The sequence below is a fragment of the Erinaceus europaeus genome, chromosome 16, assembly GCF_950295315.1.
Source record: "Erinaceus europaeus chromosome 16, mEriEur2.1, whole genome shotgun sequence".
Classification (NCBI taxonomy): Eukaryota; Metazoa; Chordata; class Mammalia; order Eulipotyphla; family Erinaceidae; genus Erinaceus; species Erinaceus europaeus.
The window spans coordinates 5,681,476-5,699,203 of record NC_080177.1 but is presented as its reverse complement, the minus strand read 5'-3'; the positions used below and the strand labels follow the sequence as shown (position 1 = coordinate 5,699,203).

Sequence of the window (17,728 nt, the reverse complement as noted above, 5' to 3'; positions counted from 1 at the left end):
AAAAGGGAACACTGACAAAAAATAGGATAAGAGGGGTACAACTCCACACAATTCCCACCACCAAAACTGCGTTTCCCATCCCCTTCCCTGATAGCTTTCCTATTCTTTACCCCTCTGGGAGTGTGGGCTCAGGGTCATTATGGGGTGCAGAAGGCATATGTTCACATGTATCCATAAATTAGGGCAAAATAAATACCTGAAGCAAAAGTACACATTAGTCTGCAGTGAGTCAATAAATGCAGCAAGCAAGTAGAAAGACCAAAGAAGACACCGTAAAGTTCCTAATGAAATAGTGTCTACTTAGACTTAGATATCCTCCTCACCTACTTCCTATTATACTTCCCTTACTCCAAAGCTAACTTTATCAAAGCAAGGACTGCAAAAGCTGAACAAGGGCAAGAGACTAGCAGACTTTAATGATGACTCTTTAGTCACTATCAGGCCACCCCATCACCTGGGGCCCTAGTCAGGGAGTCCTGACATTCCCAAACAGACATGATGGGCCTAGACCTCGAATAAATCCCTCTCTCCATTGTTACCAGTCATCTCTATCAGGAACAACACAATAGACCCCTTTGTGGGCCCCCATAGGACCTTGCCCTCAACATGGATCAACAATGGTAGAGAATGTTCCATCCTCTGAAGGGAGGCTGGACAACATATTCTATGCTACACCTGAGGAAGATGGGTCCTGATATTGGGGCAGCTTGGAATGTTCCTACTCATGACCACAGAATGTGAGCTCAGATCTACAGGGATGCAGAGGTCACACAGGCTCCTAAGCTGAATATGGGCCCCAGATCAGATCAAATTGATGGGGTTTACAGTCAACAATATTTATACACCTTTCCCATATTTGGGAGCTACTCTCTTCCCTGATCCAGCTTTCTGGTCCTTTTTCCAGCCATGACATTATTTCCCCAGACAATAACTTGGATCCACCTGCATATCAGATGTTAGGCTCAAAAAAAAAAAAAAAAGAAAGAAAGAATTAAAGGAAAAGGAAAAAGCTTTCTTGCTCTAGTCCAGCTGTCCTTGGCAGCTGCACACAGGGGAGTCCCCCAGCCTGATGGTCTCAGAGCTGAGCAAACACTATACGTCATCACATCAGTCATCGTCCTGGGCTGGAACAATGACAGGAAGATGCTAGCAGCTTCTCTTGGGCTTTTTGGCACATGCCAGCCACTGCTGCTCTCTGCTGTGGCCTCTGGATGGGGCCTGAGCCAGCTCAGCTGAGTCAGAAATCATCTTGGGAGATCTGACTCCTCCAGGCTGGGGTGCGTTCTGGTCACTCAATTGCTCAGTTCACTTGCTAATTTCACAGGTGGGTTTCTTGATTTTTACCAGAGCACTGCTCAGCTCTGGCTTGTGGTGGTGGTGGGAGATTGAACCTGGGACTTAGAAGCCTCGGACATGAGTCTCTTTGCATAACCATTATACTCCTGTTCAGTTTAGTTCCTTTCTTTCTATTCTCTCCTTTTTTTCCCCTACCACGCATCTGACATATTGGAAGTAAGACAGAGGTAGCCCTGGTGCCTGGGTGGACTTGGGGTAGAGACCACATGCACAGAGCATGCCCCCTCCCCACTCCTGCTCCTTTGAGGAGCATGTCAGATGCTGCTCATAATTCCCCTTCAACTTGAGCACCAAAGACAGACAGACGTTGTAGCCTTTGTCCACAGTCCCAGGCCGCCCTCCCTGCTCTTATGATACCCTGCCCCCCACCTGGCTGCCCCCCAGCAGCTCCAGGGGGACCTTCCTGGGTCCCAGGCCTTCTGCATCCACCAACCTGAACCCTCTGTGCCTGGTGGCCTCCAGGATGTCTCTGCTTTCAGAAAAGAGCTTTACTGCTGGGAAGGCAGTAGCAAGATGTTTTTTTGGCTTATTTGTTTAGGTATTTATTTTAGGCTCATCACTCGACCCCTGAGTGCAGGGGCCCAGAGCCCAGTTCACTAGTTTCTCAGGCCTTGTAGGGGAGGGAGGTCTCGAAACTTTACATCAGGCTCAACCTGACGCTGTTGACTGGCTACGGAAGAAGGGCAAATGCTAGAAGAAGAAGAAGGGGAGGGAGACACAGTTTTCTGTTGAGGGGCTGGCTTGTTCCTCCTCTCTCCACAGATCTGTTTCAACTTTGGTTCTTTATTTACTTTTTCCCCCTTGCTGGGGGGTCTGCAACTCATGCAGACTCATGTGCTGACATTTTTGTGGTGGCTTTTATCCAACCAAAATCCAGTTTGATAGGCTTTTTTTTTTCACCTTGTAAAAAATAATCATTTTATTGGGTTAATAGTTTACAGTATAGCAGTTGTTGTCATATTGGAACAATTTTCTAATCTCCTCATAATAGGTAGCTGCAGAAATACTTTATTTTTAAATTTCTTATTAGTGAGTTAATAATATTAGCAAGATTATAAGATCACAGGTGTATAATTCCATACAGTTCCCACCACCAGAGTTCTGTGTCCCATCCCCTCCACTGGAAGCTTCCCTATTCTTTATCCCTCTCTGGGCATATGGACCAGAATTCTTTATGGGCTGCAGAAGGTGGAAGGTCTGGCTTCTGTAATTGCTTCTCTACTGGACATGGGTGTTGGCAGGTGGATCCATCTCCCCAGCCTGTTTCTGTCTTTCCCTAGTGGGACAGGGCTCTGGGCAGGTGGGGCTCCAAGACACATTGGTGAGGTCGTCTGCCCAGGGAAGTCAGGATGGCGTCATAGTAGCATCTGCAACTTGGTAGCTGAGAGGTGCTAAGATATAAAGCAAGACAAATTATTTAATAAACAGTAACTCAAAGTAGGAACAGAGCAGATGAAATTAGGGGTCTTTGTGTGGAGTTGTTTTTTTTTTTTAAACCCCAATTCACTTGGGGAATTTTCACATCTACAAACTAGTGACAGTAAACAGTTAAACGTCTTCTGGATTCACCAAGTGGAAGCAATTCATTTTTTTAATGAAAAATCATCTTTATATAAAACCAAGGTTTGGGGAGGGATTGTTTGGTATTTTCCCCCCCAAACATATAGCAAGTAACTGGGAGATTCTAAAGCTGAGTGGAACGTGTGTGTGGCCTGTGAGTGACTCTCCTGTGATGTCTTTGCAGGGGAGGGCTGTCTGTCTCCACTTCCTTTCGTGCTTTCCCATCTGCTCACATAGCCTTGGACTTGGGGGGAGACATGGGTGGGGATGAATGCACCAGGGTCTGCTCCTGTTCCCCTAGCTTTGCTCTGCCCCCGGCAAACATAGGGCTACCCACACCCCAGCCCACCCCGGCCCACCCTGTGCAGCTCTTCTCCCCGAATGAACCAGTCTCCAGGGTCCATCTTGCCAAAACCGCGTGGAAGTCCTTAGAGTCAGGAACGTGCATTTTCTTCCCACCACCCTCGTGGCATTTCAGATTCAGAGCAGTCTGTCTCCTCATCAGATAATTAAGCTGATCGCCTTCCCGCTCCCTGTCTGTTCTAATATTCTGGGGAAAGGGCATAAAGCCAATCTGACTAGTCACACAAGGCAGCTCTTGTATCAGTGTGATCCCCAATATGATTAACAGCAGCACGTGCCTTATGGGGGTCTGCTTTGCTTTCTTTGACCTGGCCTGCTAGCCACGGCAGTCAGGAACCATGCAGAAACTGGGCCTTGCAGCAGGGGGCTGTGGGTGGGCTCCCACCCTGCTGGATAGCAGCCGTGGGCCTGTCTCTGGAGTCACATGCAAGTCCCAAGAAAAACCCCTGGCCCCTATTCCATACCTCATTTAAAAATTACCTGGGACCAGCCAGGGGAGGGAGTATAATGATTATGCAACAAGACTTTCCTGCCCGATGCTCCAAAGTCTCAAGTTCAGTCCCCTGCACCGCCACAAGCCAGGGCTGAGCAGTGCTCTGGGGTGTGAGGTGGGGGTGGGGAAACACGTGTAAAATGAAATTAGACCATGACTGTCTGCATAGCCGTATGTCACCTAAGACAGGGTGAAGGTAGGATCTCTGCCAGCCTCGAATGAAACCTCAGGGCTGGGGGCCGGGGGTGGCACACTTGGTTGAGCACATGTGCTACAGTGTTCAAGAACTCAGGTTCAAGCCCCCAGTCCCCACCTGCAGGGGGGAAGCTTGATAAGTGATGAAGCAGGGCTGCAGGTCTCTCTCTCTCTCTCTCTTTTTCTCCTTCCCACTCTAATCCTCTTCCCTCTCAATCTCTCTGTCCTATCAAATTTAATAAATATATATTTTTTAAAAAACTCAAGACTGAGAAGACACACACCACATGTGAAATCAGAAGCAGTACTAATTTCTAGTCAAGTGAACAAAGAAGATGGGTGGCTGTTTTCTTTCTCATGTATCGGGTCGAACCAGAGAAACTGAGATGAAAAGGGGAGGGGTAGAAATAGTTAGATAACAAAATCAATATAAAGAAATCAGTGTATTCTAAAAACGATGGATGGATGGATGGATGGATGGACAGACCTACAGCCCTGCTTTACTGCTAGTGAAGCCCCCCTCACCCCTATAGGTGGGGACCAAGGGCTTGAATCAGGTCCTCATGCATGGTAAGGTGTGTGCTCTACTGAACACACCACCACCCGTCCCTAAAAATCGTTGTTTTCAAGGATCGTGCTGGTGTAGATCTCTGCGAATTAGTCAAAGCTATGGAATTTCATGGAAAGAAGGGACTTTTAAAATCATAGATGTGGTCTCTACTGTCTGTCCACAGTGTGTTAAAATGCACACACTATTCCAGGATACAGTCATGGTGTTTATATTAGTGAGGAGCTGGGAGATAGCTCAACCGGTAGGGCATATGCCCACTTTGCTGTAGGGAGACCGAGGCCAGCAGTGGGGGGAGCCCCACAGGTGGTGGAGCACAGAGCTGTGATGTCTTTCCCTCCCCCTCTCTTCCATTAAGGAAGAACATATTTTATATATATATATATATATATATATATATATATATATATATATATATATATACACATACATACATATATATACATACACATATATGTATATATAATTTATTTTTGGATTAATTCAGAGGGAAGGGAAAAATAGAAAAAGAGACACCTGCAACACTGCTTTACCACTTAGGGAGCTTCCCCCCTGCAGGTGGGGACCAGGGACTTGAACCTAGGCCCTTACACACTATAATGTGTGTGTTCAACCAGGTGCGCCACCACCTAACCTCAGAAAAAAATATCTTTTTCAAAATGGAGCCTGGGAGTCCTCTCACTAGTACCTTGCTTGCCTGAGACTCTGGTTTCATCACCTAGTGCCACAAGAAATAATAATCATAATAGTGATGATGATGATGTGAGATCACCTGGTACAGGTCATGGTGTTCCTTGCTAACAGAGGCTTTTGTAAACAGTGTGAACTCTATCTCTTTGCTGTTTGCAGCTTTCCCGTGAGGTATTTCTCAGGGGCCTGTTAAAAGGCCGAGTCACACTTTGCACAGAGCCCACAAGTAGGGCCCTTGACAGTAGGGCGGGCGGCTAGTCACAGCCGGGAGAGCCTCGGGCCGGTTCCTTTCTGGATGAGGGGCTTTGGGAGGTCATGTTCAGAGCCTGGCAGGGGGAGCTCTTGTGCGTCCCCTGGCCTCGCTGGAGACTCAGTCACGCTGCCAAGGAGCCGCAGAGTCCTGTTGGGGCGGTCACCTCTGGCTCCTGCAACACCTGCTTCTTTCTGTGTCTGCCTCAGAGCAGTGACGGAGAGCATCAACCAGCTCATCACCCTGTGCACCCAGCAAGCCCCCGGCCAGAAAGAGTGTGACAACGCGCTGCGGGAACTCGAGGTACCGTCCCGGGACCTGCTGCCCAAGGGCTGAGGGGTGGAACTGGCCTTTGCTGCAAGGTGCATCTCTTCTCCTCTGTCCTGCGTGGGTGTCTCTCCCTGGAGACTGACCATAGTGACGGTGACGGCAGGAAGGAACTGAGGCAGCATTAGGCTCAGTGGGTGTCTGTGGGCCCTGCGCCCCCGTCTGCGCAGGGAGAGGGTAGCTGTGTGAATGCTGAACACGGGCAGCGTCCACCAAAGACGTTTTGGAGTGCCTTTTTCCCGGGGTCCCTCGAGGAAACCTGTAACAGATCTGCGGTTGGAATAAAAAGGATTTCCCTGCGCATCTGACTCTGTGGCAGGCAGCAAGCCCAGCCGAGGAAACCCAGCACCAATGCTTGTCCGTGTAGCACCAAGGGAGCTCTAGAGTCCCTCGTGGTCCAGAGCCTGGTGCGGGTCCTTTTCAACTTGCTGTTACAGTTCAGGTGTTTTGTTCTGTTGTCATTGAAAGCTCACATGTACCTGTCAGACGTATGTGGGCAGAGCATGCATGTGTGCGTGTAAGGCCAACCCGACTAGTGCAGGTCACAGAGACAGTGAGGGGTGGGGGTGGGGGGCATCTTAGACACAGGAGTGGGCTGTCCCCAGTGGAGCTTGAGTTTTCTGGAAGATTCTCCTGAGTTTGGAGTGTCCACTGCACCAGGGTTTGATCGGCAGAACTTAAAAACATTGATCATCAATACATTGTCTTGCACTGTTTTAGGGAAGCTTTTCTCTCTCTCTCTCCCTCTCCCTTCCCCTCTGTATCCCCCTCTCTGTCCCCCTCTTCCCCCCCCCCCAACTCCAGGGAATAAGCCTTGGGTGTACATGCAAATACCTTGGAGCAACCTCCTCAGGCCTAGTTTTTTTTTCCATCCATTCTTTCTTTCTTTTGAGAAACAGAGGGAGAGACAGGCAGAGAAAGGCCCTGGAGCAGTGTTCGGCAGCGCCTATCCACAGAGCTTCCCTCATGCCATTCGTGTTGCTCCCATGTGGTGCTAGGGCTCAAACCCAGGGCCTCACACATAGCAAGCAAGGCCTGTATTCTATAAGGAAAGCCATCTCCCAGCTCAAATTTTCTGATTTCTTGAGAGAGAGGAGAGAGAGAGAGAGAAAAAAAAACTCCCCTTTTATAGATTCCTCACTTGTCCTTAGAGTTTATTCATTTCTTTTTTTATTTATTACTATTTTTTAATTGCAACCAGGGTGATGGCCGGGGCTTGGTCCCACTTCCCCCCCCCTTTTTTCTTTCTATTTTATGTGCTAGGACAGAGAGAAATTGAGAAGGGTGGGGGAGAAGAGAGGACAAGAGACAGAGAGACACCTGCAGCTCCGCTTCACCATCTGTGGGGAGCAGGTGCTTGAACCTGGGTCCTCACACATGGTAACGTATGTGTGTGTGTGCTCAACAGGTGCGCCACCACCCAGCCCCCTCCCCTATCAGAATTTAGAGCGAGACCCTCCTCCTAGCGCTACCCGGAGACTCCTTGCACCCCCACCCACCCTGGTTGGGCGATGCTCTCAGGATGTAGGGCGTCACGGCCACTGGGGTCTGGATTCCGCTCCAGCATCTGTGCTGATGGGAAGCCATGCCGGGGACCTATGCTGAGGGGACGCTAACCCTTGATCTTCATGTGGCTTCTCCCCTGTTGTGTCTTCCGGCTGTAGACCGTCAAGGGCATGCTGGACAACCCCAATGAGCCCGTGAGTGACCTCTCGTACTTCGACTGCATCGAGAGCGTGATGGAGAACTCCAAGGTGAGCTCATGGGGGCCAAAAATCAAAAGGGGCTCTCACCACTGCTCTGCTGACTGGTTCCTGTGTCAGCCCCATGGAACCTGCAGCCACACTTGGAGAGCCGGTGCTGGTGCTCTCACAGAGGGGGCTGAAGCGCGCTGTGCACAAGCCCTCTGTGGCCGTGACTTCCACGAGCCTCTCTGGGTGCCCCTTCTGACATCCACCCGTAACATTCTTCATGTTCAGCCTTAGCGTTCAGATTGACCGAGTGCTTCTTAACAGAAAACACAGGGGAGCTATATTGTGGATAAGCAGATGAATGATATTTGGGGAAGGCTGTGCTTTCCCAAATGTGGGTCTGACTTCACCTGCAGGTTAGCGTCTGAGCCTAATCTTTAAAAAAAAAATTATGGCAACAGAGAAATTGAGAAGGGAGAGAGAGAGAGACCTGCAGTACTGCTTCACACTTCATAAAGCTTGCCCTGTTGCAGGTGGGACCAGCAGCTTGAACCCAGGTCCTTTTACGTGGTGACATGCCCAACCAGGTGCACCACCACCCGGCCCCGAGTCTGATTCCGAGATCCTGTGAGCTGTGAGCTCACAGTAGTCAGTGTAGATGGTCTGTCAGAGGTTGAATGACCCTCAGAAGCTTTTCTTTGCTCTGCCTGTCAATCAGCTGTATCTGATTGAAATCACGACCACTTCTGGGCCCAAGCTTCACACGTCCGGTCTTCATTTCTCCTCCTGGGGCGGAAGCAGCCTGGTACCCTGGAAGAAAGAAAAGCCTGGGGGCCTTTGCACCTCACCTGCAGCAGGGGCGCTTCATGAGCGCTGAAGCAAGTCTGCAGGTGTCTCTCTCTCCCTCTGTCTCCCCATCCTCTTCCAATTTCTCTCTGTCCTATCTAATAAAAATCAGAAAGGAGAAAATGGCTGCCGGGAGTGGTGGATTTGTAGTGTCAGAGAAAGAGAGAAAGAGAGAGAGAGAGAGAGAGAGAAAGGGAAAGGAGAGGAAAGGCTTCACCACTTCCTTTCACCCAGAGCTGCCTTCTTCCTGTGAGTCACCAAAATAACTAACACAAAGGGCACGAGGAGAGGGACCCGCTATATGTTCTCTACACGGTTTAGAAAAACATGGAGTTGGGGCCAGGTAGTGGTGCCCAGGTTGAGCGCAGAGGTTACAATACACAAGGACTTGGGTTCAAGCCCCCAGGCCCCACCTGCTGGGGGAAAGCTTTGTGAGTGGTGAAGCAGTGTTGTAGGTGCCTCTCTGTCTCTCTCTCTCCCTCCCCCTGTCTTCTCAATTTCTGGCCATTTCTATCCAGTAAATAAATAAAGATAATTAAAAACTTTTAAAAAGAAAAGAAAACGGAGTTGTTTCTTTGGCCCCTTGTATGTGGGTCTCTTGTATGCGGGTAAGAAAGGTGACATTGTAGACATGAAAGGGTGTTACCATGGCCAGCTGGAGGAGTCTGCGGTGTTACCCAGCATGCTGTTGGCATTGTTGGAAACTAGCTAGTGAAGGGGAAGAGTCGGCCCAGGAGAGTTCCTGTTCCTCATAAGAGCGGAGACGGCTTCTTGACACGCGGGGAGGGAACTGACCCTAAAAAACAAAACCAAAGGAAGCCAGAGAGAAGGGTCCTTGGTTTAGTCAAAGCCACCACCAGGAGAAGCATTCTGTGCTGGGGGTGCTGGTGCATTGTCTGTCTGTCCCCCTGCATGGTCCGTCTGTGTTGCAGGTTCTTGGGGAGTCCATGGCAGGAATTTCGCAGAACGCCAAGACTGGGGACCTTCCGGCCTTTGGGGGGTGCGTGGGCGTAGCGTCCAAGGCGCTCTGTGGCCTCACGGAGGCGGCGGCCCAGGTAAGCAGGGGTCCGTATGTCCTGCTCTGCAACCCTCCTGGGTCTAGTCATGGCCACCAGGTGTCCCTAGTCATTGGCATGGAGACTGTGGCAAGGGGGCTGTCTCCCAGGGTGACCCCAGCATCTGTGAGTTACCCCAGGAGCCCAGCCACCCGCCAGACAGGGGAGACTTCCCCAAGTACCACAAACCCAGCCTGCAGAGGTCAGAGGCCAACTTTCTCCCCTCACCTCCTCCTCCTCTTTTTCTTCTTTTATTTACTTATTTTTTAATTTTTATTTATAAAATGGAAATATTGACAAGGCCATAGGATAAGAGGGGTACAGTTCCACACAATTCTCACCACTAGAACTCCATATCCCATCCCCTCCCTTGAAAGCTTTCTTATTCTTTATCTCTCTGGGAGTATGGACCCAGGGTCATTATGGGGTGCAGAAAGTGGAAGGTCTGGCTGGCTTCTGTAACTGCTTCCCCGCTGAACATGGACAAAGGCAGGTGCAGGTTGATCCATACTCCCAGCCTGTCTCTCTCTTTCCCTAGTGGGGTAGGGATCTGGGGAGGTGGGGCTCCAGGACACATGGTGGGGTCGTCTGCCCAGGAAAGTCAGGTTGGCGTCATGGTAGCATCTGGAACCTGGTGGCTAAAAAAGAGTTAAGATATAAAGCAAAACAAATTGTTGACTAATCATAAACCTAAAGGCAAGAATATTGCAGGTGAAGATTTGGGGTCTCTATTTTGGAAAAAGCTAGTAGGTCTATATAAGGGCAAGAGCCTGGCATACTTTAATGATGACTCTTTAATCACTACCAGGCCACCCCATCACCTGGGGCCCTAGTCAGGGAGTCCTGGGATTCACAGACGTGATGAGCCTAGACCTCTAACAGATCCCTCTCACCACTGTCACTGGTCATCTCCATCAGGAATAGCATAATGGACCCCTTTGTGGGCCATATAGGACCTTGCCCTCAATGTGGATCAACAATGGTAGGGAATGTTCCATTCTCTGAAGGGAGGTTGGGCAACATACACTACCTACTACCTGAGGAAGATGGGTCCTGAAATTAATGTGGCCTGGAATGTTCTAGCTATGTCCACAGAATGCAAGCTCAGACCTACAGGGGTGTGGAGGTTACACAGGCTCCTGTGCTGAATATGGGCCCCAGATCAAATCGATGGAGTTTACAGTCCACAATGTTTTTATACTTTCCCCATATTTGGGAGCTGCTCTCTTCCCTGATCCAGCTTTCTGGCCCTTTTTCCAACTATGACACCATCTCCCCAGACAACAACTTGGGTCCACCTGCATATTAGATGTCAGGCTCAGGCAAAAACAAGTAAAGTCTTGGGCCCTTTGGAATATACCTAAAATAGATCTTTAAAATTTTCTATTAGTGATTTAATAATGATTAACAAGATTATAAGATAATAAGGATATAATTCCAAACAGTTCCTACCACCAGAGTTCTGTGTGCCACCCCCTCCATCAGAAGCTTCCCTATTCTTTATCATTATTATTATTTTTTTTATTTATTGGATAGAGACAGCCAGAAAGGAAGAGGGAGACAGAGATGGACAGTGAGAGAGAAAGAAAGACACCTGAAGCACTGCTTCACCACTTGCAAAGCTTTCCCCCTGCAGGTGGGGACCAGGGGCTTGAACCCAGGTCTGTGCACATTGTAACATGTGCACTCAACCAGGTGTACTACCACCTGGTCCCTGGAAGCTTTTCTGTTCTTTATCCCTCTGGGAGTATGGACTAAAATTCTCTGTAGGGTGCAGAAGGTGGAAGGTCTGGCTTCTGTAATTGCTTCTCTGCTGGACATGGACGTTGACAGGTCGATCCATACTCCCAGCCTGCTTCTATCTTTCCCTAGTGGGGCAGGGCTCTGGGGAGGTATGGGGTTCCAGGACACATTGTTGAGGTTATCTGCCCGGGGAAGTCAGGTTGGCATCATGGTAGCATTTGCAGCTTGGTGGTAAGATATAAAGCAGGACAAATTGTTTAAAAAGCAGGAACTCAAAGATAGGGATAGAGTAGATGAAGTTAGGGGTCTTTGTATGAGGAGAATCTAGGAGGTCTGCTCTAGGTACGTTCCAAGGGGCTTCAGTAACCTTTGCCTGAGCCTGACAGCTAACATGCAGGTGGGCTAGAAGCCTTGTCTGAGAAGGTGGTATCAGAGTTGAGAATAGGGCTAGAAAGTTGGATGAGGGCACAGAGTAGCTCCCAAGCATGAGGAAAGTCTAAGAATACCACTGACTGTTTACGCCATCAGTCTGACCTCGGGCCTACATCTATTCATATTTAAAAAGAGCCTGCTCTTTTTAAGGTCATTATCATGGTAAGCTGTTTAGTGAGGGGGGAAAAGTGCCATTTCTATAATTCAGATGCTTCCTGAAACTTTACAATTAAAAACAAACAAAAATAAAAAATAAAAAAAACCATGGAGTCGGGCAGTAGCGCAGCAGGTTAAGTGCACGTGGCGCAAAGCGTAAGGACCGGCATAAGGATCCCGGTTCGAGCCCCCAGCTCCCCACCTGCAAGGGAGTCACTTCACAGGCAGTGAAGCAGGTCTGCAGGTGTCTGTCTTTCTCTCTCCCTCTCTGTCTTCCCCTCCACTCTCCATTTCTCTCTGTCCTATCCAACAACAATGACATCAATAATAATTACTATAACAATAAAAAACAAGGGCAACAAAAGGGAATAAATAAATAAATATTAATAAATAAATAAAAATTAAAACCCAGGAAACAAAAACCCGAGTCTCGCTCCTACTAGGATCAGAGAGAGGACAGAAGACGCCTTCCCCTCCCTGCCTGCCCTGTCCCTGGCATGGGACTTGAGGCTCCACACAGAGTGTATGACTTGAGCTTCAGAAATGTCAGTCAGCCTAGACCTCACAGGGCTTCTCTTCTGACAGCTCCCTCGAGCCTGGAAGGTTTGCCCAAGCCGAAGGCCAGCATCCCAAGCTTGGGGATGAAGTCACATACTTTGACTCCCACCTCCAAATATAATCTCAGAGAAAATGAGCTGAGGTGAAAATGTCTGCTCTGAGATTGCTTTTTCCCTGTGATTTATTTGCTCACTGCTTCTAGGAGGGTTTCAAGAGAAGACCAGCTTCAGTAGCTGCCTCTCTTCCTGGGAGTGAATATTGTCTGTAATTGTTGTTTTTTCCCCCAGCTCTCTTAGCTACATATTATTGAAAATACCCAGGGTGGGCTGACAGAGTTACTCTAAGCTGCCAGTCCACACCCCTCCTTTGTCTTTTTAGATAGAAGCAGAGAAAGGAGGGAGGGGAGTGGGGGATGGGTGGTGGCGTACCTAGTTACACACTACTCAGCATGAGGACATGCTGCCCAAGGATCCGGGTTCAAGCCTTCAGCTCCCAACCTGCAGGGGAGGGAAGCTTCACAAGCGGTGAAGCAGGTCTGCAGGTGTCTATCTTTCTCTCCCCCTCTCTGCCTCCCCTCCTCTCAGTTTCTTTCTGTCCTATCCAATAAAATGGGAGAAAATGGCCTCTGCTGGGAGCAGTGGCTTCCTAGTGCAGACACAGAGCCCCAGCAATACCCTGGAGGGAAGAGACAGACACAGACCACAGTGCTGTAGCTTCTTTTTAAGGCATGGGGGCCAGGACTCACCATGAGCTGTATACATGGCAAAGCCAAGTGAGCTGTTTCGTCAGCCTGCACCTGCTTTTAAAAAACATCCACGGACTGATTTTTCGAGAGAGAGAGAGAGAGACCAGAGCACGCTTAGCACCCACAGACTTAAGTGCCGGGATCAAAACTTGGGCTTCATGCATACTAGTCCTGTGTTACTACTGAGCTATCTCCTTGCTTTCTCTCCTCTGCCTCTCTATATCTGGCTCATCAAAATAAATAAATAGGGGTCGGACGGTGGCACACCTGGCTAAGCGCACATGTTACAGTGCCTAAGGAGCCAGGTTCAAGCCCCCGGTCCCCACCTGCAGGGGGAAAGCATTGCAAATGGTGAAGCAGTGTTGCAGGTGTCTCTCTCTGTCTCTCTCCCTTTCTATTTCCCCTTTCCTCTTGATTTCTCTCTATCAAATACATACATACATACATAAAAAGTATACACATATATGTATACTGTAATATATATATATATATATATATATATATATACTAAAATAATAAAAATAGTGGTCCGGGAGGTGGCGCAGTGGTTAAAGCATTGGACTCTCAACCATGAGGTCCCAAGTTCAATCCCCAGCAGCACATGGACCAGAGTGATGTCTGGTTCTTTCTCTCCTCCTCTCTCTCTCATGAATAAATACATAAATAAATTCTTAGAATAATAATAATAAAGTAAATAAGGAAAGAATGAGCAGACCCTGTGTTCCCAGGCCAGCAGGGACTCCTAACAGCATGACTGCTGGGAGCGTCACCTGTCCACCCCCAGAGCCGTTACAGCGGGGGTGGCAGGGGCTGAGCTCCCTTGGACAAGTGTGGACATAGGGACAGCTGGGGATGCCTGCTGGGTGGACTCCAGCCATCTCCACGGACGCTTCCACAGCCCGTGGCCTGATGTTGGCATTTTCTCCCTCTTAGGCCGCATACCTGGTGGGCATCTCCGATCCCAACAGCCAGGCAGGTCACCAGGGCCTGGTGGACCCCATCCAGTTTGCCAGGGCCAATCAGGCCATCCAGATGGCCTGCCAGAACCTCGTGGACCCAGGCAGCAGCCCCTCACAGGTGAGCACAGCTGGAGAGCTGGGGCCCTCAGCCTCTGAGGGGTGGGACCCAGAGACCCGTGTGGGAGCACAGCTCTTCCAGGACTCGCTGGGGTCATTCCCTCACCCAGTGCAATTCTCCCAGAGGTCTCCAGAGCTCGCTCGGCAGAGGGGGAGGTGGAGGGGGTCTTGTTCTGGGCTCCCCACTGAAGGTCCAGGCTGGCTGGCCCTGTCCCCTGCCTGCTGGGCTCCCAGTCACTTGGGGAAGTTGTGAAGCTGTGGTACAGTTGTGGTGCAGTGACGGGGCCTGGGGGTGGGGAAGGTGGGGGAGGAGGATCCTCTCAGGGGATTTGAAGTGGTGGCATCGAACCAGGTCACCAGGTTGGGCCAGGGGCCACAGACAAGGACAGTGGGTGTGTCCTTTGTGACATTTCTTAACACTGGGTGGTAGAAGGACTGCTTTCTCATTGTTATTGTTGTTGTTGTTGTTATTACTACAACCAGGGTCATTGCTGGGGCTCCGTGTCTTCACAGCAAATCCACCGCTCCTGGTGGCCATTTTTTTTTCTCTTTCGTTTTCTTCTTTTGCTCTCTCTTATTTGACAGGACATAGAAACAATGAGGGTGGAAGATGGGGGGGTGTGTGGAGGGACACTGTAGACCTGCTTAACCACTCATGAAGCTTCCCCCACTGCCAGTGGGGACCGGGGGCTTGAACCCAGGTCCTTGCACATAGTAATGTGTGCATTCAACAGACCCCATATCATTAGTTTTTTTTTTTAATTTCTTTTTTTTAATGTAGAACTGGGGACTGTCCACAGGGCTTGTGCATACAGAGGATCTCAGAGCTAGACAACACCCGTCACTCTCCAGCTCTGCACTCGGGGGCTAGAGAGGTGTCCATCTCAGGGGCCGGAGACCAGGGTGGGTTCCTCCACAGCAGGACAGCGCGTGGACCCCCTCCCCAGACGCCTACCCTGTTCCCCAGGTCCTGTCTGCCGCCACCATCGTCGCCAAGCACACCTCCGCCTTGTGCAACGCCTGCCGCATCGCCTCGTCCAAGACGGCCAACCCCGTGGCCAAGAGGCACTTTGTGCAGTCGGCCAAGGAGGTGGCCAACAGCACTGCCAACCTGGTGAAGACCATCAAGGCAGGTGGCCCAGGCCTGGGGCTGGGGCTGGGGCTGGGGCTGGGGCTGGGGCTGGGGCTGGGCCTGGGGCTGGGGCCTGGGGCTGGGGCTGGGGCTGGGGCTGGTGCTAGGGCCTGGGGCTGGGCCTGGGGCTGGGGCTGGGGCTGGGGCTGGGGCTGGGGGCGGTGCCAGATCTGCACCCAAGGGCCTGTGTAGGCTCCTCGTTTTCCTCCTCTCTTTCTCCTCCTCCTCCTGCTTTTCCCCCTTCCTCTTCTTTTCATTTCCTCCTCTTCCCCCTAATTCTTCTAGTCCTCCTCACATTTCTCCGGCTGCTGCTTCTCTTCTTCCCCTCTTCCATTCTTTCTCTTTCCTCTTCCCTCCTCCCCCTCCCCCTCCTTCTTCCCCTTCCCCTCCCTCCCTTCTCCCCCTCTTCTTCTTCTTTTTAGCCTTCAGAGTTATTACTGGGGCTTGGTACCAAAATTACAAATCCACAGCTCCTGGAAGCCTTTTTTCCCCATTTTTGTGGTGCTTCTTGCCCTTGTTGTTGTTATTTTGTTATTGTTGTTGTTGGATAAGATAGAGAAATTGAGAGAGGAGGGGAAGACAGCAGGAGGGAGAGAAAGACAGACACCTACAGACCTGCTTCACTGCTTGTGAAGCTACTCTCCTGCTGGTGGGGAGCCAGGGCCTCGAACTGGGATCTTTAAGCCAGTCCTTGCTTGCGCTTTGTGCCACGTGCACTTAACCCGCTGTGCTGCCGCCTGTGAAACGACCCCCTGCAGGTGGGGAACCAGTTGTTTGAACTGGGATCCTTACGCTGGGTCTTGCGCTTCACGCCATGTGTGCCTGACCCACTGTGCTACCACCCGGACCCCCATGCTTCTTCTTTTTAATATTTTTGTTTTTATTTTATTTATTTTGAATAGAGATGGAGAGAAATTGAGAGAGATCAAGAAACACAATGTTGTCAACCCTCTTGTCCCTTTAGTGTCATCTGTTCTGAGGGGTGGTGCCCTGACCACCTAATTCTTAACGTCCTAAATCATCCTCATCTATTTCTGTTCTTTGCACAGATGGGATTACGTTGCAGGCTCCCTTCTGTTTCTGTCTTCTTTAAATATCATGTTTGTGAAGATGTTCTTCCTATGACTGACTGGAGTTCTAGTCTATTCCTCCATCTTGGATTCCAGTTTGCTCATTCCAAAATGGCAGATACAGGAGCCCAATCTCCATCCACATTGATGAGCATCAAGCTAAAACTTGGAGGAAAAAAAAAAATTAAAAGTACTCAAAAAGAAAAAGAAAGAAAGAAAGTACTCTATACAGCATGACACTTTAATTTCTTTCTTTCTTTCTTTCTATCTTTCTTTCTTTCTATCTTCCTTTCTTTTAAGTTTGGGAGGGCAACTCAACTACAGAGCTTGACAGCATAGTTCTGAGGAAGTGAAGAGCAGGGCTCTCTCTGAATCTCTGTCTCTAACCCGTGTGAGTGAGAACTGGATCCCTGTGAGGTCAGCTGTCCTGGGAGTCACTTGCTGAGCTTGACCCCTTGCGAGTGCTGGCCAGGCCGCCCTGGGTCACCGACTCCACAGGCATCCCTGGTCTCCCCGTAGACAGCCTCTTTCTTTGGGAGCCGAGGGCTGTGGTCCAGGGCTACTCCGGGCTTCTCAGAGAGGGCTAAAGTCTCTGTTGTTTTCTCCCACCAGGCCCTGGATGGGGACTTCTCTGAAGACAACAGAAACAAGTGTCGCATTGCCACGGCGCCCTTGATCGAAGCTGTGGAGAACCTGACGGCGTTCGCCTCCAACCCTGAGTTTGTCAGTGTTCCTGCCCAGATCAGCAACGAGGTAGGCAGTCTCGGCTGCAGAGGGAGCTCAGAGGTCTTTGGATGAATGAGCAGGGACAACCCAAAGCTCTCTGTCACTGTGTTAAGGAATTTTATTAATTTTATTTATTTGTTTATTTTTGCCTCCAGGGCTATCGCTGGGGCTCGTTGCCAGCACTACCAATCCAATGCTCCCAGCGGCCATTGTTTCCACTTCATTCAGTAGCACAGAAATTGAGAGACGAGTAGGAGGTAGAGAGGGTGAGAGAAAGATAGACACCTGCAGACCTGCTTCACCAGTTGTGAAGCTTCCCCACTGCGGATGGGGAGCAGGACTGGGGGCTCAAACCTGGGTCCTTGCGATGGTACTCTGTGTGCTTAACCTGGTGTGCCACTGCCTGCCTCCCAGGGCTGTTACAGCTATTGATGGTGTGGCTTGAGCACAGCTAATGAAACTCCGTGTCCACACATCCCTTGAGAGAAAATACCAAGAGGTCAGGTGGTGGCATACCCCGCTGAGTATGCTGGATCCGGGTTCAAGCCCTCATCCTCACCTGCAGAGGGGAAGGTTCACAAGAGGTGAGGCAGTGCTGCAGGTGTCTCTCTTTCTCTCTCCCTTATAATCTCTCCCCCTCTCTGTTCATCTCTGTTTTATGCCTTAGCTTTCTATGTTGGGAGCAGTCTCTGTGTA

At 50.0% G+C, this 17,728-nt stretch overlaps 1 protein-coding gene across 9 annotated transcripts in view; it reads left to right on the top strand.

Annotated features, from left to right (window-relative positions):
* The window catches only part of TLN2 (talin 2), a 414,501-nt gene that overhangs the window by 324,156 nt on the left and 72,617 nt on the right, over positions 1-17,728 (top strand). For all 9 annotated transcript variants that reach the window (XM_007533899.3, XM_060174397.1, XM_060174399.1 and 6 more), the window contains 6 exons: positions 5,685-5,778; positions 7,467-7,556; positions 9,272-9,394; positions 13,962-14,105; positions 15,072-15,233; positions 16,919-17,059. In XM_007533899.3, coding sequence (XP_007533961.1) covers positions 5,685-5,778; positions 7,467-7,556; positions 9,272-9,394; positions 13,962-14,105; positions 15,072-15,233; positions 16,919-17,059 — 754 coding nt within the window. The remainder of the gene's footprint in view (positions 1-5,684; positions 5,779-7,466; positions 7,557-9,271; positions 9,395-13,961; positions 14,106-15,071; positions 15,234-16,918; positions 17,060-17,728) is intronic.